This window comes from Sceloporus undulatus, chromosome 4 (genome assembly GCF_019175285.1).
Source record: "Sceloporus undulatus isolate JIND9_A2432 ecotype Alabama chromosome 4, SceUnd_v1.1, whole genome shotgun sequence".
Taxonomy (NCBI): domain Eukaryota; kingdom Metazoa; phylum Chordata; class Lepidosauria; order Squamata; family Phrynosomatidae; genus Sceloporus; species Sceloporus undulatus.
This window is the reverse complement of record NC_056525.1, coordinates 134998470-135024439: the sequence shown is the minus strand read 5'-3', so window position 1 is coordinate 135024439 and position 25970 is coordinate 134998470. Positions and strand designations below refer to the sequence as shown.

At 40.0% G+C, this 25970-nt stretch overlaps 3 protein-coding genes across 5 annotated transcripts in view; all 3 read left to right on the top strand.

The window, feature by feature from the left end:
* The window catches only part of LOC121928513 (protocadherin gamma-C5-like), a 368742-nt gene that overhangs the window by 18453 nt on the left and 324319 nt on the right, over positions 1-25970 (top strand). Inside the window, exon 1 of one of the 3 annotated variants that reach the window (XM_042463326.1) lies at positions 14131-16623. The exons of the other annotated variants lie outside the window; for them this stretch is intronic. Within the exon in view, the coding sequence (XP_042319260.1) occupies positions 14200-16623 (2424 nt within the window). The 5' untranslated portion in view covers positions 14131-14199. Of the gene's footprint in view, positions 1-14130; positions 16624-25970 lie in introns of those variants that run through there. 3 annotated transcript variants of the gene reach the window in all.
* On the top strand, positions 3603-6070 carry LOC121928523 (protocadherin gamma-A6-like). Its single transcript, XM_042463361.1, is given in 2 exon segments — positions 3603-4845; positions 4848-6070. Coding segments are annotated over 2 exon segments (2442 nt in total). The 5' UTR covers positions 3603-3626.
* On the top strand, positions 20796-25954 carry LOC121928040 (protocadherin gamma-B2-like). The gene is made up of 2 exons (XM_042462226.1): positions 20796-23377; positions 25883-25954. Exons 1-2 carry the CDS (start codon positions 20945-20947, stop codon positions 25952-25954), a joined length of 2505 nt encoding a protein of 834 aa, XP_042318160.1. The 5' UTR covers positions 20796-20944.

Sequence of the window (25970 nt, the reverse complement as noted above, 5' to 3'; positions counted from 1 at the left end):
ATGTGAAATCTGGAGGCCCAGATGGGAGGAGGTTCAGTTGTGGTTGAGTGGAGCTGGGTTGGAATATTCAACATCCAGTACTTTAGTTGGCAGCCGTAACAAATCTGAACAGGCAAACGTATCCTTCATACAGCAGTTTTGTGACTGCAGAACCAAATTGGCTTATATAGACAAGACTGGCACCTTTTAGTCATCTCATTCCTCTGCTAGCTACAAAATGGGATATCACCAGTGCAATATTTAATTATAATAACAGTTCCCAAATCTGATTCTGGTTGCTATCAACAGCTGCTGGTTTTGTTGTTGTTGTTGTTGCTGCTGCTGTTGTTGCTGTTGTTTTAACATAAAACACTATCTTGCAGTGAAGGATAGCCATCAAGCAGCAAGGTAGCAAGTGCATTACTTATTACAAAGCCCTATATGATTGTAGAGAAATCACAAATGAAAAGAAAAGTGTCATGGGCATTGTTGTTGTGTGACTTCAAGTTATTTTTGACTTATGATGATCTTGTGGTGATCATGGGGCCATAATATACATTACAGTGAATTTATATTTCCCTTGATTAAACCATTTCACCACCACCACAAGATTTCCTTAGAGATACATGCCTGAGCAATCTGATCTGCGAATTAAGCCAATGTTTATGCCAGGTGACTAATTGTGAAACAAAGTGCCCTAAGGTCAAAATGCACAACTTCACATACAGGGAAAAACAGATACATTTCACCAGTTTAGGAAACAGGATTACAAAATCCATGTTATCAATTTCATTCCAAGATACAAAACGTTATTTCTCCCTACTTCCCTGAATGTGTTGAACCTCTTTTTGAGGTTCAGTACAATTATTGTCACATTAGTTAAGAAAAAGAGGAAGTTCAGGCTACTTTCCTCACACACGTGAAAACTAGATATGGAAAAACAAAAGACTTCCACAACAGTGGAAAATGTCTTTCTAAGTGTTTGTATTTTTAGAATGCTTTGTAGGCATTCCTTGGAAAACTAAGCACTCCTGAGTATTTGAACTCATTCTTTCTAAAAATCGGCATTCACATATTTCCTACCTCTCCCAATATATGTGTGTGTATGGTTTAAAAAGCAAACCAACAACAGCCTCAGGAATCACAAGTCTGTAATCCTAACCAGAGGTTGGAGCAGCATTTCATCTCAGAACATCATAGGTTCTCTGAGGTGCCATCTCCTTCAAGTAATTTGGATAAAATGCAGAATTCCTAGATTCATGCACTTAAGACTCTATCTCATTCCCACTTGCAGTTTAAATCGATTCCTGCTCCGTTTTGGAAATTGATTCTAAAAGGTCCCTTGTTCCCACTATAAAAGGGGATCTTTTCCTTACCCCAGTGTAATTGCTTTTTTTGGCACAATTGTCATCCCCACTGGTAGTGCCACTTCAAAATCCCCCATCAATCATCTGTGATCTACATGGCAGCCGGGCAGCTTAGAAATTTGGGATGGGTGGGAAGAGGCTGAGAGAGTGTGACCTGAGGCTGAGAGAATGTGAGGCTCAGACTGTGTGACATGGAAGGGTCAGAGTGGCAGGAGGGGGAGGAAGAGGAGGGAGACGGCAGCAGGAGGAGGAGGAGGAAGAAGGAGGAAGGGTCAGAGCGGCTAGAGGCAGAGGAAGAGGAAGAAGGAGGCAGCAGCAGGAGGAAGATGGAGAAGGAGGAAGGGTCAGAGCAGCATGGGCGGAGGAGGATGAAGAAGGAGGCAGGAGTAGGAGTATGGCAATGGAGCACGGCGGGGGGAATGGAGACAAGGCCGGGAAACGAGGCAGGAGGATGAAGGGAAGGACAATGTTTTTTTTAAAAAAAATTAAACTGAACACATATTCAATTGTTTGCTTTAGCAAATACATGCCTTTGCAAGTAGTTGCAAAAGCCATCAATCGAATATGCATTCAATGAAAAAAAAATGAAATTTAAAAAACCCAAGTACAACAGCAGCACTGAGAAGGGGGAAATGGTGGATCTCTCAAAAACTGAGGTGGGATGGTAAACACTCCTCTGCCCTTTGTCCCTCCCCTCCAGAATGAATCAATTCTGATCTGTCATTCCCACTTATGGAATTTTCTTCAAAATCAATTCTTCTGAAATGAACCTCTTTCAAACTACTCTTTAGAAAGAACAGGCTTTTTTGCCTTTGCCTCACATCATCATGACAGGATCTGATCTATGATTCTATGATTCTAGGAAGCAGTTTCAAATGGGAACGAAGGTCATTTACACTGTATTTCATAGTGGGAACAAGCTCTAATGCTGTCCCAAAGGGTATGAATGAACTGCACACCATTAATGCTAGATCATGGTCAGTGTATGTCTAAGAGTGTAATACCTTGTGCTTTTAATTTTTGCAAGGATGAAAATTTATCTTACAAGCAAATTTATATCAAATCTCTTTGAAATCCTACTTGAACATGGCCACAGAATTACTTTGTCATGGGCATATATATGCTATGAATGAATGCTGGCCACCTCTTTCTCACCATCTTTGCATTTTAGTCATCTGATATAGTCATCATGGGTTTCATGAATCCATTCATTGTTCTTAGTTAAAATGACATGAACTCTCATTTATGTTTATGTCTATGTAGTACATTAGAGTGTTCACATAGAATGTATGCTTTTATATGCATCTTTACAGACTTCTACCAGCATTGTCTCCCATGGCTTCTTCCAACCTTTATATTACATAAAACAGCTACACTAGTAAGCCTCCATGAGAAAGATCTCTGGACACTAGCATTAAAAAGAAACAATTAAAACTGAAGATGGAAAAAGCTAGACACTGAAAGCAATAGTGGGAGCTATTAGAAATGATATAGAAATGGGAAGCATGTTTACTGAAAGAGGGGAAATAGAAGCTAGGAAAAAAGGAGACGAGAAAGTAATTCAGAGGCAGGAAAGTAATGTATGGTACCAGAGAGCCATGACTCCATCTAACATAAAAATGAAAGCACAGAAAGAGAATACTATGGTGAAATTTGGGTGAAAGTCCACCCTGAAGGAGGGGGGAAATTTATGAGAGGGAAAAGACTGGGGGAGAAAGAGATGGAGAAGATAGATGCATATATGCAGAGAGACAGAGCTGAACCAACTTGACAACAGGAAAACAGGAAGGACTAATGGCCTGGGCTTCTTATTTCTCTGTTAAAATTGCTATTTAGGGAAAAAATGAACAGAAGCTGCAAAGGTAGTCAGGTCTTTATTTATCACAGGTAGATGAATTATGTGGAAAAAAGAAACTGTCTCAGACAGATTATTCATAAAGATTTTGTCTCTTTATGCATTTTGGTAAACTTTTTTCTACAAGACTGAAATATAATTTCATTTTGGGGCATGATGTGGTGAAGCCATATTTCACATTTGAAACTGAAGTAGGTGCAATTTGGATTTGAGCCTCTGAGTGTCACTGTTCACCAATAAGGAAGGAAAATGAACATCCACCCAATCCAGTGTTGCTGTTCTATCGCACAGAGGCACAACTTAACAGGAAAAAAGAGGCAGGCTGACAGAATGAAGAACAACGGAGGTACATTTTGAGTAGGAATCTCCTTTGGATACAATATTTTTCCATCAAGATACAAGGTAGTTTATCCAGCTGTTCAAAAATGGAAAATACTCTGAGGCCATGGAGTTACAGAAAAGGAATCCTACAGTGCCTTATTATCATGCTCTTTGCTTGGAAGAAAATTTCTGGACAGATCCAGTATTCCATTCCAGAAGAGATGCACAAAGGCTCCTTTGTGGGAAATATTGCAAAGGACCTGGGAGTGGATGGGAAACAGGTTTCAGAACATGGACTCCGCATTGTTCCTAATGTAGGTATGATTCAGTATTTTGCTTTGAATGCCAACAATGGTCATTTGCAAATTTCTGAGAGAATTGACAGAGAGGAAATCTGTGGAGAGACAGAGAAGTGTGTCTTAAAGTTTCAGGTTCTTAATGAGAATAAATTAAAACTTTACGGAGTAGAAGTGGAAATTATAGATATAAATGATAATGCCCCACAGTTCCGTGTATTGGAACAGGAGCTGGAGATCAGTGAGATATCTGCACCTGGGTTCCGAGTCCCTCTAATGGAAGCTCGAGATCCAGATTTGGGCATAAATTCTATACAAGGCTACCAACTCACAGGTAGTAGTCATTTTTTCCTGGATGTTCAAAGAGCAGAAAATGGTGTAGTGCACACTGAACTGGTACTAAAAGAACCTTTGGACAGGGAGGAACAGTCAGTTTATGACCTAATCCTCACAGCTACGGATGGAGGTGATCCAGTCAGGTCTGGCACAGCACAAATCAAAGTCAGAGTTTTGGATGCCAATGACAATATGCCTATTTTCAGTCAACCCATCTATGAAGTGTTTGTCAAAGAGAATATTCCTAAAGGATCTATCGTACTTATGGTAAGTGCCACAGATCTCGATGAAGGGATTAATGGAGAAGTGAAATACTCCCTGAAGAAAATTTCAGAATCCGATTTCTCAATATTTCTCCTTAATTCAACAACAGGCGAAATAACTCTCACAGGCAGACTTGATTATGAGGTTTCCTCTTTACATCAGTTTGAAGTAGAAGCCAAGGATGGGGGAGGGTTTAGTGACAGAGCAAAGATTGTTGTCCATGTTACAGATTTAAATGACAATGCACCCGAATTAGCTGTCACCTTTGTAACCAACTCCATATTGGAAAGTTTACCACCTGGAACTGTTATTGCCATTTTGAATGTAAGAGACCGAGATTCAGGAATCAATGGGGAAATCACTTGCTCAGTGCCCAACAACTTCCCCTTCCAGCTGCAGAGGTCCATTGATAACTTTTATAGTTTGGTGCCAATGGCTCCTTGACAGGGAACAACTGTGCCAGCTTCAATATCACTATCAAAGCTACTGATCATGGAGTCCCTCCTCTTTCTACCACCACAGTAATTGCATTATATCTTTTAGATACAAATGACAACCCACCAGTCTTTGAAAAGTCAGAATACACTTTTCACTTACCTGAAAACAACAATAGAGGATCTCTGATCTTTTCCTTAAATGCAAATGATCTAGACTGGGAAGAGAATGCCAGAATAACTTATTCCATTACTGAAGAGCAAACAGGTGATTTTCATCTCTCTTCTTACCTGTCCATTAACTCTGAGACTGGGGTTGTCTATGCCTTGAGCTCCTTTGATTATGAAGAAATCCAGGAGATTAAATTCCAGGTCAAGGCCCAGGATGGGGGTTCCCCACCACTCAGCTCCAGTGTCACAGTGACCCTCTTCATCCTGGATCAGAATGACAATGCTCCAGAAATCCTCTACCCTTCTCCTCCTACTGATGGCTCCACTGGGATAGAGCTGGCCCCTCGCTCCTCTGAACCAGGATACCTGGTCACTAAGGTGGTGGCAGTGGATGCAGATTCCGGCCAGAATGCCTGGCTCTCCTATCAGCTGACCAAGGCCACAGAGCCAGGGCTCTTCACTCTGGGACTCCACACTGGAGAGATCAGGACAGTCCGGTTCCTTCTGGAGAAAGATGCCCTCAAGCAAAGCCTGGTGGTCTTAGTGAAGGACAATGGGCAGCCACCTCTCTCTGCCTCTGTCACAGTCACTGTGGTGCTGGCTGACAGCATCCCTGAAATGCTCTCAGATCTCACCAGCATCTCAGCTCCTGTAGATCCTCCTTCAAATCTCACCTTCTACTTAGTGGTTGCAGTAGCTTTTGTTTCTTGCTTGTTCCTGACCTTCCTTCTTGTGTTATTGGCCATTAAGTTGTACAGATGGAGAAATTCTCAGCTGTTTGAGTCAGGGAATGTCAACTTCAGTGGTGTCCCTGTCTCCCAATTTGTGGGGATTGATGGAGTCCGGGCCTTTCTTCAGTCTTATTGCCATGAAGTTTCCCTGACCACAGGTTCTAGGAAGAGCCAGTTTAATAATTCCAAGGTAAATTATTCAGGTACTTTGAGCAATCAACAGACTTGTGATGGGAAAGATCCTATTCTTTCTGGTGAAGATCTAAATCTTACTAATGGTGAACCTGTTATAGACCAGGTGAGTGGACAATTTTAGATGTTTCATTTTTAAAAAATAAGTTATGCTGTTATTGTCTCTGAGTAAAATTTCCTTATACGCTATTTTGCATACTGTCTTTACTTTACTATTATTACTGTATGCACAACATTCTTCCAGTTTTCCTTACTTCAATTGTTCTCTTTATGGGGTTAGGGACTAGGGCATATATCTTTCATGACTCAATTCTTATCAGGAAATGCAATGTGTTTTTTACCAGGGTTGCACTGTGTTATATTTTATTTAATTAAAGATATAAAGACAAACAACATCCTAGATGAAAACTGCATATGCCAGGTTCAATACTCTGGAAATATTTGGTTACAATATTGTTGCAATTAGCCAAGAAACTAAACTTAATATCTAATGCTGCATAATATATAAAAGCAGGGAACAGGCGAAAGAAGGTAAAATGTCATTTAAAAGTGAAGTCTCTTTGATTATTATGAAGATATCATATCTAGCAGATTGGTTTCTCCAATCTTAATTGGTTTCTCCAGTGCTTAATAGTGTCCTAATCTTGCTTTCCCTGTAGAAAGATTTTAGCTGACTTGCATTTCTGTGCAATCAAGCCACAAAGCCCATGAAATTCATCAAAGATCTGTTTGTAAATATGTTGTTAGCACCAGAGTAAATGGATAATAAATTCATATCAAGGAATGTTTTATTACTTGGGACTTGATAACCCCTGGTTTTTAAACTGTGATTAGACTTGTGGGGAAAGTGGTTTTGGTGATACTTATCACACAGTGCCTCTTTCAACCTGTAGCTGTTGTGTCCTCAAAGCACTGTTATGGCATCCCTTTCTTTCTTTCTTTCTTTCTTTCTTTCTTTCTTTCTTTCTTTCTTTTTGATGGGGAAAACCCATCAATGGTCTCACAATTGCGCTAATTCCCAAGTGCAAAACAATTGGCAATTACAGTGTCTCCTCCTCTCATGCTCTCCCCACTCCTTCTTCCTATTCCCAAGCAGGTTGATTCCCTGTATTTATTTCTTCTATTTCTTCTATTTCTTTTCTCTCTCTTTTTTTTTAAATCTTGAATTGCAGTAGCAGAGCTACTGAACTGTGTGAAAAAGTGAAAACAAAAAATAAAGAAATTTTAAAAAAAATTATATTCTGCCTCTCTGTATGAGACAACTGGAACAGTTTACAAGATAAAACAGTACAATCCCATACCCCAGTATCTCATCCATCCACCCTAAAATAACAATTAAACAATTCACAATTTAAAACATACCTTAAAATAGATAAATCAAGCAGTGGCTATAGCAGATTCAGAGGGGTAATGGGTTCCGATTTTTGGTGGCCGGTTATCTATTCTGGAAAGGCCTGCCAGAAGAGATCCATCTTAACAGCTTTTTAAAAACTGTTTAAGCTGGTAATGTGACGGATCTCCTCCGGCATAATCTCCATAATCCATAATCCATTCCATAATCTCTTTTAAAAAAAAAGATATGCTGCGAAGGGCATATAGTTAAAGGAAAATCAGGAAGAGAAGGCAAGAGCAGAAGCAGTCCTAGTCACACAACTGAGAAGACAGGAGATAATGTCTACTCCCAAACAGGTAGAATTCCATATTCTTTTACAAGTGTGATTGCGGTGAGAATGGGGCTTGTGCTGTAATGTCCCTGGTCAATTATATTTCCAGTTTTTGAGGAGACTTCTAATAAAAACTTGTTTATAAATGGATAAACCACCATAGGGGGCAATAGAAACTAGTTTCACCACAATCAAACCAGAATTATTTTTCATTGTAAGATGCATTGACATTAAATATCACATAAGTGGTAGCTTAATAGGTTTTTTAAAAGTCTAGCTCGAATCATATTACTTTTATTGTTTCAGCCAAACTTTTTTTTTTTTTGGTTCAAAATTATTCTGCTATGGCTTTATTCAGCCCAAGATATTTGTGAAAAGATGAGAGATTATATAATCATGAGATCATAACCTGCTGATTACTCTGAGAATAGCAAAAGTTCTTCCAAGTTAAGCAGGTGGTACCTTGTATATGCATTGATGTCATGGAAATAAATTGAACCCAAGGACTGTTTTAGTTATTAAGTTGCTCTTTCAACTTTTCTGATTTAGTTGGATTACATGTAATAGATCTTAGAGGTTCACATATTGATTCATTGTAATAGTGTATAAAATAATGTGTGTGTATGTGTGTAAATAATATAAATAGAGTGTATAAATAATAGCATTATTGGGGAAAGGCTGGGAGTAAGCTTATCAGATAGAAGATCTGACATAAGTATTGATAAAACAGCAAACCAGCGTTTCATCTAGTCTCACTTTTCTAGCACTGGGGGGTGTCCATATGCAATTATTAACATCAGTAGTAATGAAGAGTGTTTGACATAACTAAAATGCATCTTAATAGAGTTATAAATTTGGTATTCCAACTCCATCAACTTTTTTTTAAGAGCAGATTTACTTTTCTGGGTTGTCTTTGTTAATAAAGTTTACCATTAAGTTGTGCCAGCTTTTGATGGTATTTGCAGAAAACATCTGGAAAAGATAATGAAATTTTTGGCAGTGAGGCCATGTTAATTGTCACAACTCCACCTTCTCATGAAAGACGAGGTTCACTCCAACTGGTAATCTTCTGTTTATCCAACTTCGACAACTAAATTGATGGAATAGATGTTGTGAACACTGCCAGGAATCACTATACCCAAATATTAAATGAAAAGAAATGAGGACAATGTGGACAAAATTTTCAGCTCATTTTTCTCCAGTGCGGTCAAACTATAGTACTAGAATTATTGATCGGACTGAGCAGAACTAGCTGCAGTAGGTAGAAAAACTCAGACATGAATTGATTCATACTACCTTGAAAAGATATTGATTGACTTGATGTAGCACATATAGCTGTGGGTTAATACAAATAAAAGTAGCCGTTGACGAAGAGAAAACGTCCTTGAATTAATACATCAAAGAAAGCAAAAAAGAAGAAACAAAATATATGTATAAAAAGAAAATGATGAAAGACTGAGTTGAAGCCTGGCAAAACAAACCAATACGTCATCAGTTCATTTAAAGCATAGAAGGAAAACCTGAGAAGAGAAACATCTGGAAATTGTTACATAAAATGACACTGAAAAAAGAAATTGAAGGGCTTAAATTTGAAGCTAAAGAACAGACACATTAGACAAATAGCATCCAGTCAAATACTGAAAAACCTACTATAGATGGTAAGTGCTGTCTCTGTAAAGAAAAAGATGAGACTGTTAACCATCTTATTAGTTCTTACAGCATGGTAATACAGACTGACTATAAGAAACTCCATGACAAAGCAGCTACAGTGATATGTTGGAGCCTATGGAAAAAGTATGATTAACTATCTGCAAAGCATGGCTGGGAAGATAAACTTGGAAAAAATTTTGAAAATGGTGAAGGAAAAGTCTTTTGAGACTTTTAAGATTCAAACTGATAAACAAATAGAGCATAATAGGCCAGTTTTAATAATTGTGGTTGAGAAAAACAAGTCTTGGTGGCCAAAAATGTGGTAATCCAAGGGGACAGAATAATTCAAGACAAAGAGAGGAGAACTATTATGAAATGTCAAGAACTACAAATTGTGATTCAGCATCTCTGGGAAAGTAGCTGTGGTTCCTGGGTTGATATGTGCTGTAGTAGAAATTCCAGTCTGAGAAAACATCAGAAGGAGATGGCCATATGTAGGATCACAATAGCAGAATTACGAAAAGCAATACTACTCAAAACATGCCACATTATTTGACAATACCGCATTCATTTCTAGATTATTGCATGAAATTTGATTGACCAAAACCTCACTCAGTAAGAGTCAATGTTGTAACTGAGCTAATAATAACTTCAGATTTCTTCACATTCATTAGTATTAAGCAAGCATTCCAATCTAGAAATGCATAGTGAAAGGGATTGTGCCCACAGATTCTGTTAACTCAGTCTACACACATGTAGTGCAACTTATCCGTAGAGTCTATGAGTATTCAAGTTGACACCCATAATGGTGTAGATATAACAGTGACAAGTAACTTTTCAAACTATCATCCAAACTTCTTATTGAATAACTAAGTATTATTATTTTCCTGCATTGCATATGAAGAGCTAGGTTTAAGCCAGCCTACTACAGTTCATGTTTGAAGTGAGATTTGAATCAGGAATTCTTGATTTGAAGCTTGATTTCTTTGCTACTATGTGCTACTAATAAACTATAGTAGTGTGTTGAAAAGGTATTTCTAAGACATGTCTTTGAGTTTCTCCCTCCCCACTATCTTAGTCACATATCTGTATTATTATAGCAGGAGAGATATAGATATAGATATAGCTAGATATATATCAGACTGGGTTTTTTCTGTTTCAAAAAGTTAAACCAACTTGCTCCTTGAAGTATATTCTGATACAATAACAATAGCAAGTACATTTCTATACCACTTATCAGTGAACTAGCATTCCCTAAGTGGCTTACAGTGTGTATGCCTATTGGCCCCAGCAAGCTGAGGACTCATTTTACTGACATATGAAGGGATGGAAGGCTGAGTGGACCTTGGAGCCCTCCTCTAGGATCGAACTTACAATGTTGTGGCTGCAGTACTGGCACTTAACCACTGTGCCACCAGGGCTCCCATCATCCTTTTAGTTCTGATTCTTACAATCTGTCTGTCTGGTAGATTAGTGTGATTCTATTCATTTAAATATCTCATCTTCCACAATAGTTTTTTTTTTTTTTACTGTTTTGATTTAACAGTTTCACTCATACAGAAATCCAAAAGTGACTAATTGTTCTAATCTGCACAGAGAAACTGAGTCATTAGCAGAAAGATTTTAAATATAAAAGATGTGGAGCAGAGAACTAGTGTGAAGGAAAATCTTGTTATTGTTATTTTTGTCATGGGAGGGGGGGGGGAACCACAAATGTGTGCACATCATATCATTTTGTTAAGATAAATAACAGATTATGAACTCTAAATTCCCTAACCTGGAAAAGAGTTACAAGGGTTGCACCATTATTCATCAAAAGTAATGTCTGTCTATATCTTTAGAAATCACAGGAAGTTCTGGATATAGCTGGAAGCTTATTGCACACGTTATTTTCCCTGTTATGGGAACAGGAAGGGGACACTCGGGGCCACCCTTGACCGGGAAAAAATGGATTTGATCACACAGCAAATCATCCTCAAAACAGCCCTGTTCCATCCCCTGGTGCCAAGCCGTCCCCATTCAGTGTTGAGGTCCGTCATTTTGGTCAATCGGAAGTCTTCCGGCCGCCCAAAATGACACTTCTACAGCACTACTACTACAGTACTACCGCACAACTAAAAGATGCCCATCCGGCCTCTGCTTCCAGATCTCCAAAAATGAAGAGTCCCCTGCACTCTGAGGCAGCCGATTCTACTGTCAAAACAGGTCTTACAGTAAAAAAAGCTCCTCCTAATGTTTAAGTGGAAACTCTTTTCTTGTAATTTGAATCCATTGGTTTGTGTTCGAACCAACAGAAAACAAATCTGCTTCTCTTCTACATGACATCCCTTCATATATTTAAAGATAGATTTCACGTCTTTTCTCAGTCTTCTTTTCTCCAAGCTAAACATACCCACTCCCTAAGTTCCTCATAAGGCTTGGTTTACAAAACATTGATCATCTTGGTCATCATTTCATTCCCTTCCTACTGAGCTGAAGATAGTTTGTGCTGGGAAGCAATACCTCTGATGTTGTGCCACAGGGGAAGGAAGGTTTCAGGAGTTAGATGGCTGCCACCCAAGGGAGAAAAACATGGAGGGTTAAGCATAAGTATTATTTTCACACACACCCCAAATTTGGGCTGTTGGGTGCCTCAAAATGTCCCTGGGTGCTGCAGTATCAGGATAATTATGGAGGTCAATATTATTTTATCTGCAAAACAGGAGAAAAAGCTGTCATTTCTGGAATCCAGCTATTCCTGAGGAGTCAAACTTGTGCAAAACTCTTCTTGAAAGATTAGGGTTCATGGAGAGGAAGACATGAAAACTTTTTGCTGCTGCCACAACTATTTTTAAAAAGTTCTATGAAGTGTTCAAAGAGTTTCGTGGGTAACAAACATGTAGCAGTAGAGAAATATGAGCGACATACTACATTTTTCCTTTCTTTCCTGCTTCCTGGAACACATGCAAAGCAGGGCCCTACAGACACACATACAGTACTGGTCTCCAGTATACAGACATAAATTCCAGAGGGTGAAATTCATGAAATTCATATTGTTGTTGTTATTATTTCCATATGACTATAATCATCGATGAAGTGCTTTCCACAACTTTTAAATGAACAATATTGATTGGGTAGAATCTAGTAAAATGATGCAGTTAAGCCACCAAGAATAGCTGTGAAGGTCAATGGTTTTAGTCACAAGAATAGGATCCTGGAACACTAAAAACCAAACAAACAACTTAGTAGTATCTGCGACTGACTATAATAACTGCTCCCCACCAGAGAGGTAGCCAGGATTTTGGGAATGGGGGGAACCAGACTAAGTGCCACCATTATAATGGGGCTTGGGTGCGGCGGCGCGGCAGCACACACCATTCATTTTATCTAACGGAAGGGGGGGGGTCCAGACCCCAAGGAACCCCCCCCTTGGCTACGTCCCTGTCCCCCCCACAGTGCAGGCATAAAGGATTCCAAATCCATGAAATCCAAATATAGTTCTGTGAAACAGTGGTGGCCTTTTCATTCTATGTGATATTATAGATGCACAAAAATGCTAACAGAGTAGCTGTCTTAAAGTATTTCTGTGTAAGTGTTTAGCACTGTTTATTGGTTTTATAAAAACATCTTAAGTTGAAAACTAGGTAATAAATAAGAACTAAGCAAAGAGAAGAAGGAAAATGTGTTCTTGGAAAGTGGGGGCAGATGGGGAAAGAAATGGATAGAGTACCTGTATATGGGCGCTGTGAGAGCCATATACCATTACTTTCCTGTGATGATGAATCCCACACATTTGGAGGTTGCATGTGAGTGCTGGCAGACCATTCAGTGTGGCCATGCAATCTGTGCAACTACTTGTGAAATTCCTCAGCAGTTGCTCATCATGAAAAAGCAGCAATAGCATATGACAGACACTATGGAAAGAAAATAATTGGTGGTGGAAAAAAAGAGGAGATAAAATGAAGTATGCAACCAGGATATGGGGTGGGAAATGGCTGATGATTAACCTTGAGACTAAGGAGAAAGAAGGAAGGGGGGGGGTGGTAGTGGTAGGGTGTCTTTGCAAATTCAGAGGGAGAAACAGTGGACAGGAGAAGTACACCTGGTGAGCCAGTAGACACAAATGAGCAAGGCTGACCTCCATGTATTAAAATTGCATGAATTATAATACCCAACCAATGTTTTGTTTCATGTATTGTATCTAAATAGCAATGGCAATGGCAATAGCAAGTACATTTCTCTACTGCTTATCAGTGCATTTAAGTACTCCTTAAGCAGTTTACAAAGTGTAAGCTAATTGCCCCTAACAAGCTGGGTACTCATTTTAGCAACCTATGGAAGGATGCAAGCCAGAGACAGGCTTGAGCCCTTGTCTGGTATTGATCTCGCAACCTTATGGTTTGTGAGTGAGTGGCTGCATTACAGGCATTTAACCACTGTGCCATCAGGGCTCTTCAATAGTATTAAATAGTATTCAGAGTTTAGTGTCTGAATATCACCCTTATTTGAGAACATCTAAGATTGGGGATATAAATCTAATAAAAGTGGGAACCTTCTGATCAGAAAAAAAAGGGATGATGTGTCCCATTTTTCTTTCTTCTCAGGACAAAAAATAATCTGTATTTTTATTAGTCAATCAATACTATTGAAAAGAAAAGAAAAAACTTCTCAAAAGCAATGTAATATTCCAATAAAGCTTTTTCAGATTTCAGTTTAGCCCCTGGGTGTCGCTGTTCACCAATAAGGAAGAAAAGGGGAAGCTACAGCAAGCCTAGCTCTCCTGTTAGAAACACAGGAAAACAGACCAGGAAAGCAAAGCAGAAATGTATGTTGCTTATATACACACTGACTGCGAGATATTTTGCAAAGAAACAGGGAGCAACAAAAAAGATACAGAAGCAAATAATAATTACTAGCCTGAAAGCTGTTGCACCAGAACCAGAATCTACTTGTAAAAAGAATGGAAGAAACCAAGGGTCTGTGGAGCTGCAGAAGAAGAATCCTGCAATGCCTTCTTTTCATGGTGTTTGCTTGGAAGGCAGTTTCTGGGCAGATCCACTATTCCATTCCAGAAGAGATGCCGAAAGGCTCCTTTGTAGGGAATATTGTGAAGGACCTAGGAATGGAAGGGAAACAACTTTCAGACCATGGGCTCCGCATTGTTACTAGTAAAGGTATGATTCAGTATTTTGCTTTGAATGTTAACAGTGGGCACTTACAAATTTCTGAAAGAGTAGACAGAGAAAAAATCTGTGGAGAGGCAGAGAAATGCATGATAAAGTTCCAAGTTCTTGTTGAAAGTAAATTAAAACTTTATAGTGTTGAAGTGGAAATCACAGATATAAATGACAATGCTCCTCAATTTCGATCAAAAGAATGGAAAATTAAAATGAGTGAGACAACTACTCTCACAGAACGATTTATTCTACCCAGAGCTCAAGACCCAGATTTGGGCATAAATTCTGTTCAGCACTATGAACTGACAGGCACTGATCATTTTTCTCTGGCCATGCCAAGAGCAGAAAATGGTGCCAGACAACCTGAACTGGTGTTGGAGAAACCACTAGACAGGGAAGAAAAAGCAGTTTATAATCTAATCCTGACAGCAACTGATGGGGGTGATCCGATCAAGTCTGGCACATTGCAAATCCATATTATTGTTCTCGATGCAAATGACAATGCGCCAGTGTTTAGCCAATCAGTGTATGAAGTGAGTGTCGCAGAGAACATTCCCAAATGGTCCACTGTGGTGAAAATAAGAGCCACTGATATGGATGAAGGACTCAATGGAGAAATAAAATATTCTTTCCAAGAAATCACAGAGAAGGACTCCCAGACTTTCATGTTAAACAGCACAACAGGAGAAATCATTGTTCTAGGAAACCTTGACCATGAGGAGTCATCCTCCTATGAATTTGAAGCACATGCCATGGATGGAGGTGGGTTGAGTGACAGGTCAAAGGTTTTGATCTTTGTTACTGATATAAATGACAATGCACCAGAATTGACAATGACCTTTGCAATCAGTTCTGTCTCTGAGAACTCGCCACAAGGAACTATTGTTGCCATTTTAAACGTACAAGACAGAGATTCAGGAGTCAATGGGCAGGTTAAGTGTTCCATTCCTAGCAAGCTTCCATTTCAGCTGAAGAAAACAGATGATGACTTTTACACTTTAGTAACAGAGAGAAGCCTTGACAGGGAAGTAGTAGCATCTTTCAATATTACTATTACAGCAATGGATGAAGGGACTCCAACACTCTCTACCTCTGAGATTATTTCTCTGAAGATACTAGACACAAATGACAACCCTCCACTATTTGTCAAATCAGTTTACACCTCTTATCTCTTAGAAAATAATCCTAGAGGTGCTTCTATCTTTTCACTAGAAGCAAATGACCCAGACTGGGAAGAGAATGCCAGAATAAGCTATTCCGTTATTGAAGATCAAATAAGGGAGTCTCTCCTCTCCTCTTACTTGTCCATTAATTCAGAGACTGGGGTTGTCTATGCCTTGACCTCCTTTGATTATGAAGAGATCCAGAAGATTCAATTCCAGGTCAAGGCCCAAGATGGAGGTTCTCCTCCACTTAGCTCTAATGTCTCAGTGACTCTCTTCATCCTGGACCAGAATGACAATGCTCCGGAAATCCTCTACCCTTCTCCTCCCACCGATGGCTCCACTGGGATAGAGCTGACCCCTCGCTCCTCTGAGCCGGGATACCTGGTCACTAAAGTGGTGGCAGTGGATGCGGATTCTGGCCAGAATGCCTGGCTCTCCTACCAGCTGACCAAGGCCACAGAGCCAGGGCTCTTCACTCTGGGACTCCACACTGGAGAGATCAGGACAGCCCGCTTCCTTCTGGAGAAAGATGCCCTCAAGCAAAGCCTGGTGGTCTTAGTGAAGGACAATGGGCAGCCCCCTTTGTCTGCCTCTGTGACGGTTACCGTGGTGCTGGCTGACAGCATCCCTGAAATGCTCTCAGATCTCACCAGCATCTCAGCTCCTACAGATCCCCCTTCAGATCTCACCTTCTACCTGGTGGTTTCAGTGGCTTTTGTGTCCTGCTTGTTTTTGATGTTTCTGCTTGTGTTAGTTGGCATTAGGCTACACAGATGGAGAAATTCTCAGCTTTGTCACAATGGAACTGTGAATTTCAGTGGTGTTCCGGTTTCACAATTTGTGGGGATTGATGGAGTCCGGGCCTTTCTTCAGTCTTATTGCCATGAGGTTTCTCTGACCACAGGCTCTAGGAAGAGCCAGTTTAATACAGCCAAGGGGAATTCTTCCAGCACTTTGACCAATCAGAATTCTGAAGTTAAGGATCCCATCCTATCTAGTGAAGAGTTAGATTTAAACAATGGAGATCTTATCGTCATCCAGGTGAGCTAACTATTTTTGATTGAGAAGATTTTCTTTTGATCATATATTCTTGTATTATTTTCAGGATGTAAATCCTATTGCTCTGTTGTTTTTAAATTTCTTTCATAACTTTGTTTTGAAACTTTGTTCTATTTGAATTGTCGGTTAGAATTCATCAGTGAAATGTATTGTTTGAGTTCATGAATATCTAGTTACTTCTAATGATAAACATAGTCCTGGTCTATTCTGCTTTCAAGCAGTGGATAGCCTCACATTATAACATGTTCATCAAATACTAGCATGCAAGGGAGAAGAGTTTTAATATAGACATTCCCCTAACAAGACTTCATGTGAAAGGGATCTAGAAGTACTAGTAGACCACTGGTTGTACATGAGTTAATAATGTGATGTGGCAGCGAAAAACGCCAATGTGTTTAGTGTCTAGATCAAGGGAAGTAATAGTGTCACTCCAGGGACGTAGCCAAGGGGGGGGTCTGGGGGTCCGGACCCCCCCTTCCATTAGAAAAAAGAATGGGGTGTGCTGCTGCGCCGCTGCACTCAAGCCCCATTATAATGGTGGCACTTAGTCTGGACCCCTCCCCTTCCAAAATCCTAGCTACGTCCCTGGTCACTCTATTCTGCTTTGGTCAGGCATCACCTGGAATAGTGTGTCCACGTCTGGGCACCACAATTCAAAAAGAATGTTGAGAAGTTGGAGTGTGTCCAGAGGAGGGCGACCAAAATGACGAAGGGCACCATGCCCTATGAGGAAAGACTTAGGGAGCTGGATATGTTTAGGCTGAAGAAGAGATGGTTAAGAGGCGATATGATAGCCCTGATTAATATTTAAATGTTACATTGATAATGGAGCAAGCTTGTTTTCTGCTGCTCCAGAAACATGGAACAATGGTTACAAGATACCGGAAAAGATATTCCACCTCAACATTAGGAGGAACTTCCCGACAGTAAGACCTGTTCGACAGTGGAACATACTCCCTTGGAGTATGGTGGAGTCTCCTTGTTTAGTGGTCTTTAAAGAGAGGCTAGATGGCTATCCTTCAGGGGTGCTTTGATTGTGAGTTCCAGCCTTGACAGACTGGCGATAAACGCTGGCCTCAGGGCAGAGTGGGAGCGTAGTGCCCACAAGAAGTATGCCCCGATGCTACCCTGACACTGCCATCACGCCGTGTGCCCCATCAAAGTGTCATGGTGCTCCTTTGGCACTGCATCCAGATGATACAGCACCAAAAGGAGTGGCAGTAGGTGACGCCACGGCGGCAAAGGCACCCTTTCCATGACACAGAAAGGAGCCGCTTTTTGCTCCTTTGTTTTTTTGCACCATGGAAATGCCAGATCGAGGCCACGGCATGTGGTTGCCATCCAGTCCAAGTGAACTGGATGGCCCTTTTAATCTCTTCCAACTCTATTATTCTACTAGTATCTGCCTGTTTGTTTTAAATTTGGTTTATGGCACATTTCTTCATGTAATCAGCCATCTTTGTGAGTTTCGGCTACATACAGACTTACTGCCTTAGTGAGAACTAAGGTGTTGTTTTCTCTGGCTAATAAGAATGCATAAGCATCTACATACAATGGAGCAGAGAGTTTTATTTTAACAAATTGGCAGAGAACTGGCACTTTTCCTTTTTTTCAAGTTGCCTGTGCACTAAAAAGGGCTATCATGATTCACGTAAGTATACAGGTTAGAATGAGAGTTTAAATTAAGCCCAGTAAGTATGGATAACAGTATCTTCAATGTCTTATGGATATATGAATATTGGTATCCTCAGATACAGTCAATCCTGCTGTTTGGAGAAAGATGTCCCCCACCATCCTCCAATAATCCATGGGAAAGTCTGTGTGCATGCTCTATTTTATCCTCTCCTCCTTCTGGGAATAACCTTTGTATTAAATGGACCATCATATATATGGGTCACATCTTCCTCTAGGTATATGATGCAGAGAAAATATCATCACCTTCTTCTGCATCACATGAACCATTTAATATGAACAGTAGTGGTAAACATCCCGTCAATATGGGATGAAAGATATTCAACATCTTACTTGAGTGGGAGAAAGACAGAAGTTTATACACAGGTATAGAGTAAGGAAATGAAATCTATATTTAATATTGCAAGAATTAAAAAGGCACTCTTAACAAGAAAAATGCCACAATAATTATGATGTAAGTCTGGCTTATTTCATTCCTGTAAATGAACTTTATCAGTGATTTTCTTCCTCCTCTATAAGAATACAGGTGTTTCTGTTCAGTTTTGAGGCTCTTTTGTTCTTGGTTACTGTATATTTGTGAGCATCTTTTGTCTTTGTTCAAGAAAATTTATTTGGTCAAAAAGCCCTATTGTTTTTCTGGGTAGAAGGAAAAACAGTAAGGGAGGAGGTGGTTGAACTAAATGCATATTTCCTGTGCAAAATATTTTTGCACAGCAAAGTCCCGAAATGCCAAGAATCTTGCAGTTGTTCTTTTTCTCAACAGAGAGCCTTAATTTCAAGACACCCTTTTCTAAAATGGAAATAGCAACAAGCATTTTTCATACACACACACACACACACACACACACACACACCAAAGAATTACACTTGTTTACAAATAACTGCAAACAATATTTATCTATCTTTTGGGGTTGCTAGGCATTGATGGGAGTCTCATTAGAATGAGAATTTCCATTTTGTTTTGAAACTGTTAAACTGTTTTGAAACAGTTAAAACAGCAATTTCAAACACTCAATGCCATGCAGAATAACAGTGTTTCGGATGTCCACCAGAAACTTAAAAGAGATGGGGTCAGCCTAACTTCTGTGGGTATGAAGTTCAACAGTTCCACAACCTAGCTCTGTTTTGTGTAACCACCAACCTAGTTTCACAATGTGTTAGATCATCTACTACAGTGGCATACCCTGGGGTTTGCTTCCAGGACTCTTCATGAATACCAAACTCCACGTATGCTCAAGTCCCATTAAATCCAATGGCATAGTAATGTGGTGTTCCTTATATAAAATATCAAAATCAAGGTTTTCTTTTTGGAATTTAGATATTTTTAAAATATTTTCAAGCCATGGATGGTACGATCTCTGGATTAAAAAAAAAAACATGGATACTAAGATCTGACTGTACAACAAAGGTCAGTTACTCAGCTCTCCTCAGGAAATAATGTTCATCCCAGTTTGATATATGGCAAATTTGTATTTGTGCAAGACTGAAATATAAACTCCCTAGTTTGAAAAAACTCACTACATTTAAAACTGGAGTCAAATCCCATTGAATTTGGGTCCAGATCAAAATGTAGACCACCCTTGCTGCTATGTAGAAATAATGCACTTTGAGACCACTTTAACTGCCGTGGCACAATCCTATGGAATCCTGGGATTTGTAGCACTCTTTGGCAGAGAAAGCTAAAGACTTTGTAAAATCAAAAATCCCAGGACTACGTAGGATGAAGTTGCATGAATTTACGGCAGTGTCAAAGAGGAGCATTATTTCTGCAATACAGAAGCAGACATAGCCTTCTCTCCCATTTTTTCCACTTCTCAAGATAACAAAGTGTCTTTTGGAGAACTTGGAGGGGAATAACAGGTGGCTGTGAGAAAAACAATGACACAGGAAAGTGCTTTCAAGACTCTACTGCTTCTTTCAGTATCCTTCAGTTAGCTGGCTAAATGGACTATGAGTTTGACTAGGTATAAAATAGCTTTTCATCTACTTACATTATATTAAATGTATTGGTTGGTTTACATTCTCTATGTTGGTCAACTTCCATTTGTTACAACTTATGACTAATTAACAAGTTGAACCTCTGGCAGACATGTGGCATTAAAATTCTCTGTTCACTTGCACTAATTTCTGTGTAAAAGAGAGGAGTACATAAATGGAAAGACATTTGAAATGACACTGGTTCCACTGGTTTGTGTATTATTTTTAATGTGAATAAAGTAAGTGACTAAAGTCTGCTTAGCAGTCTGGGATACAACACGAAAATCATGTTAGCAATATAATTTTTAAATGATTCTCTATATTTGGGGAGTGGGGGAAATGTAGAAATTCAATGATTTTTTAAAAAGCAAAGGCAGTTCCCTGTGTGAACGGAGAGTGTCACTGTTGGACAACAAGGGAACAACCATGGAATGGATTATCACTGAAGACTGCAGCAGTATATTTTTGCTGGTAAGAAAGAAGATTCAGTGGAAGGGTTTATTTAAAAGCTTCTCCAGAAATGAAAGCTCTCACTTCTTAAAACATAAGCTACTAAGAACTATTTCTACTATCCTACTGCAAAGTACTTGGAGTCTTGAACTGGTGAGTTGTGGAGAATAGGAGAGAAAAATCAATGAAAATGATGATGGAAATAAGGTACAGAGAGAGGATCAGGGAACTCAATTTCAGGCAAGTACTGTTTTCATTCATACTCTGGTCTGTCTTTTCCTGTATGATGTCTGAGCAGGTTCACTATTCAGTGCCAGAAGAAGCAGAGAAGGACTTCTTTGTGGGGAACCTTGCTAAAGATTTGGGGCTGGAGGTCAGAGACTTGACAAAACGCAAGCTTGGGATCTCTTCTGGAAAGCAGTACTTTGCTCTGAATGAACAGAATGGAAACCTGTATGTGAAGGATAGGATAGATCGAGAAGAGATTTGTGGAAAATCATCCATTTGTGTCTTAAAATTAGAAGTTCTGGCACATAATCCCTTGAATATTTTCCATATAAATATTTTTATTCAGGATGTGAATGATAATGCTCCCCACTTCCGGAAAGAAAATATTGACCTTAAAGTGAGTGAGTCTAATCTTCCTGGCGCTCGATTTGCCCTTGGAAATGCTGAAGACAAGGACATTGGAAACAACTCCCTCCAAGATTATAATCTTAGCCCAATTCCTTATTTCAAACTTGAAGTTAAAGAGACTAAAGATGGAGGCAAATATGCAGAATTAATATTACAGAAACAATTAGACAGGGAAACAGAACACACCCATTACATGATCCTTACAGCTATGGATGGAGGAGTTCCTAGAAAAACTGGGACTCTTAACATAAGAGTTAATGTAACTGATACTAACGATAATACACCAATTTTCTCCCAGGTAACCTATAAGGTAAGCCTAAAAGAGAATGCCCCCATTGGGGTGTCTGTGCTACAGGTTAAAGCCTCTGACAATGATGAAGGATCAAATGCTGAGATCACTTATACTTTCAGTGACATCCCAGAAGCAGCTGAGCAGAAATTCAAACTGGATTCCAGAGACGGAACAATTACACTTATGGAAAACTTAGATTTTGAGAACATAAAAAATTATGTGATGATAATACAAGCAAGTGATGGAGGAGGATTGCTGGCACATTGCAATGTGGAAATTGAAGTTCTTGATGAGAATGACAATGCTCCCGATGTGATCCTTACTTCCATTTCCAGCCCAATTCCTGAAGATCTTGCACCTGGAGCTGTGATTGCCCTCATTAAAGTACATGACAAGGATTCTGGAGAAAATGGGGAAGTCACTTGTCATCTTCAGGAATTTGTTCCTTTCCAGATTGTCTCATCTTCAGATGATTACTTCAAACTCCTCACGGATGGTCCCCTTGACAGAGAAAAGGCTTCAGAGTATAATATCACAATCACAGCCACAGACAAAGGCACACCTCCTCTGTCCACACACAAAACCATCTCCATACACATCTCAGATATCAACGATAACCCCCCAGCCTTTGAAAAACATTCTTATACTGCTTACATTCTAGAGAATAACCCTTCTGGAGTTTCCATTTTCCACATCAAGGCCTATGACCCAGATCTGGACCGCAATGCCCAAATCACTTACTCCATTTTCAGTAGCAATATTGAAGACTTACCTATTTCCTCCTATATCTCCATTAACTCTGAGACTGGAACAATCTATGCCCAACGCTCCTTTGACTATGAGCAATTGAGAGAGTTTCAGATTCAAGTGAAGGCCCAGGATGGAGGCTCTCCTCCTCTCAGTAGCAGTGCCACAGTGAGAGTGTGTGTCTTGGACAGGAATGATAACACCCCCCAGATTCTGTTCCCTTCCCAAGCAACTGAAGGTTCATTGGTCTTTGAGATGGTGCCTCGGTCAGCTGAGTCAGGCTATCTGGTGACAAAAGTGGTAGCAGTGGACGCTGACTCTGGACACAATTCGTGGCTCTCTTTCCATCTGCTACAGGCCACAGAGCCCTCCCTCTTCACCATTGGCTCCCACACAGGAGAGATTCAAATAGCGCGAGTGTTACTTGAGAGAGATGCTGTGAAGCAGAGGCTGGTCGTCATGGTGAAGGATAATGGGCATCCTCCTCTCTCAGCGACTGTGACTGTGAACCTGGTGTTTGCAGAGAACTTCCAGGAGGCCTTGCCAGAGATGAACTCGCCACCTAGTGATTTAGGGTCTCCATCTGATCTACAGTTTTACTTGGTGTTGGCTTTGGCTTTGGTGTCCTTCCTCTTCCTGGTGACGGTGACACTGACCATCATGATGAGATTCCAAAGGTCAAGGAACCCCACTTTCCTTCAGTGCTTTGTTCCTGACACTCACTCAAAGACTGGAGCCATATTCCCCCCAAATTATGAAGATGGGACTTTGCCTTACTCCTATCAGGTGTGTTTGTCCTCTGAATCCAGGAGAAATGAGTTTGCTTTCCTGCAGCCCAGTGTCCAAATAGCACAGAATATTCTTGGCAATGAAAAATCTGGAATATCTTTGATGGTCAGTGAAGGCAGCCATTTGAATTCTGAAATGGAACCTGAAGGCACGGTGAGTTTCCTTTTCTTTACACTTTGATATTTTACTGTTTTTTTGACTGAATTTAGTTTCTCCTTTTGAACTCCATAGTATTTCAACCCCATGTCTTTTGAAAAAATGTTGCTTCAAAAATAACATCTCCACCTTCAGGTCATTCAAGTGAACAAGCGAAATATAATTATTTGAGCACCACGCTTTCTATTTTACCTGGAAAACAGAGGAACACAAATACGTACAAAGTCTTATTCTTTAGACTTTCAGAAGTCTGAAGCATGAAAGGCTCATATTTATGCAATACAGTGTAATTGATTTCCGGATGACATTCTACAGGGCCTCTTTGGACCTTCCCTACCAAAACCTAAATGGAGATTTTGATTTGTCCTTCAGAGCAGCTTTTAAGGAAATAAACCTTCAACTTGTGATCATGCTTCCTATATACACTTTACTGGGTACTAAAAATATGACGTGATTTGGAGGTTCAGTGTTGTCGAGTCCAAGCTGTTGTCTCAGTTAGTATGAGAGGAGGAAATGAGGACAAGCTGTACATAATGTCTGTGGATATCTCTAGAAACATATGCCTGTGTGTCTGCCTTTGTAGGTATGAGTATCTATCTATCTATCTATTGTGTGGAGAATTACTGGAACCAATCAAAATTAGCTTCAAAACAGATGTACCGACTCCCAGCCCCGGCAGCCAGTAGGATGCCCCAGAGGACCAGGGCATCCCAAAGGGGCTTTCCACAAGCCCCACAAGAGGGGCTGGTAACTACAGTTCCCAGTGCTGGGAGCGGAAGGTCCGCCCCTTCCACTCCCTGCACCAATAGCGGGTAAGTCCGCCGAAGCAGAGGCTGCTGGGGCTTGGAGGCCCCAGCGGCGAAGGAGCTGGTGCGACATGGCCACCCCAGCAACCAGGCCAACCTGCTGAGTCGGGTGGCCTTATTTGTGTGTTTTCTTTCTTGGTTGGAGAGTAATATTTCTTAATTCCTTCAAAATGCTAAGGAATGTCAGCTTTCAGTCCAGCTTCAGCTGGAAGCTAAAGGAACCTTGCAGACCTGTGGTACCAAACAGGGACAGGGAAAAAAGCCACATGTGATTCTGAGGGTTGAAAAAAGGGACAACAGGTTGAAATGAGAAAATCCAAAAAGATCGCTTATAAGCCTGCCCAAACACCAAGATCTGCTTCTCCCATCTTCACATATTAGGGAAGTAGTGTCAGGGCAAAAGGTCTTTCAAGTAGTAGCATCTAGCACTTGGAAGAGCTTGCACTTCTGGTAGGTGGTTACCTAAACCATAATATTTTAGTTTCTAAACTAAGGCATCTGGACCTAGTAGCTAAAGACAGAGCAATACTTTTACTGACTGCTGTTTTTAAACAACTTATCTTCTTGAGGTTTTGTGTGTGTGTAGTTTAATGATGGTTTTATAATTTATCTTTTGAAACAACAGTTGCATTAGTATTGAAGAGTTATTTTAGATTGTTTTCGTGAGAACCTTTGGTCTCAGGAACAGGGTACACTAGACCTCCCCCACAGAGGGCAGAAAAAGCCTTTGGATTAAGAAATATGTTTATCTCAGATTCCCTGCCCTCACCTCCAAGACAACATGCCTTATCTCTGACAAGTGATGTCCTGTGACATTCTCTGACACTGGAACCTTTCATAATTCAAGTCCTGTGGGGTTGGGGAGAAGATCTGCTGGGTGTGTGCCAAATTACGGTGTGGAGAAGGAGTTTTATTGGATCAGTATTAACTTTAGTTACAGGTTCAAAACACATTGCAGAAATAATCAGGTTTGAGACTGCTTTCACTGCCCTGGCTCAATGCTAGGGAATTCTGGGAAGTGTAGTTTTGTGATACATTTACCCTTCTCTGTCTGGGAATTCTGCTGCCACAATAAACTACAATTACTAGGATTCCCTAGCCCTGAGCTGCAGCAATTAAAGTGGTCTCAAACTGGATTATTTCTGCAGTGTGTTTTGGACCTCAGACAATAGATTTTTAGTCAGCTATAACACTACCATCTTGCCAGAATTAGGTAGTTACCCAAGGTAGCTTCTTCTGGGATCCATCAAAAGTCAGCAAAGTATAATTAATTAATTAATTTTAAAAAGTGTTACTTTTTATAGCCAGAGAAAAAGAGAAGGTGCTTCTGAGATTCCCCCTCCCCTTCAGATGCCAAACTTAATTTAGTCTGCCTTGGTTATGCAACTTGATTTGTGTGGATGCAGTTCTTCTGCAGATGACACATGAAGAGCAAGAATATAATGTACATCACCAAATCAGTCAATATCAGTCATCAGATGTATCAATCTAGCTATGCTATGCATGCATATTTTAAAGAAGCATATTATTGATTCAGGGAAATGTAATTCAATGTACAGTCCTGCAATATGGCCCTATGGATGAATTGATTAGGTTGTGAATATAACTAAAATGATCATAATATAAGAAAAATAAAATTTGGTTTGTGTTTACAATGCCAACATGAAGCACCTGTAGTTTTTGGTTATAACTCTAGGTGTCACTGTTCACCAATCCAGCAGAGAAATGTATAGAGAGCTTCAACCAGCCATCTCTGCTGGTAAAATAGACAGGAACGAAACTAA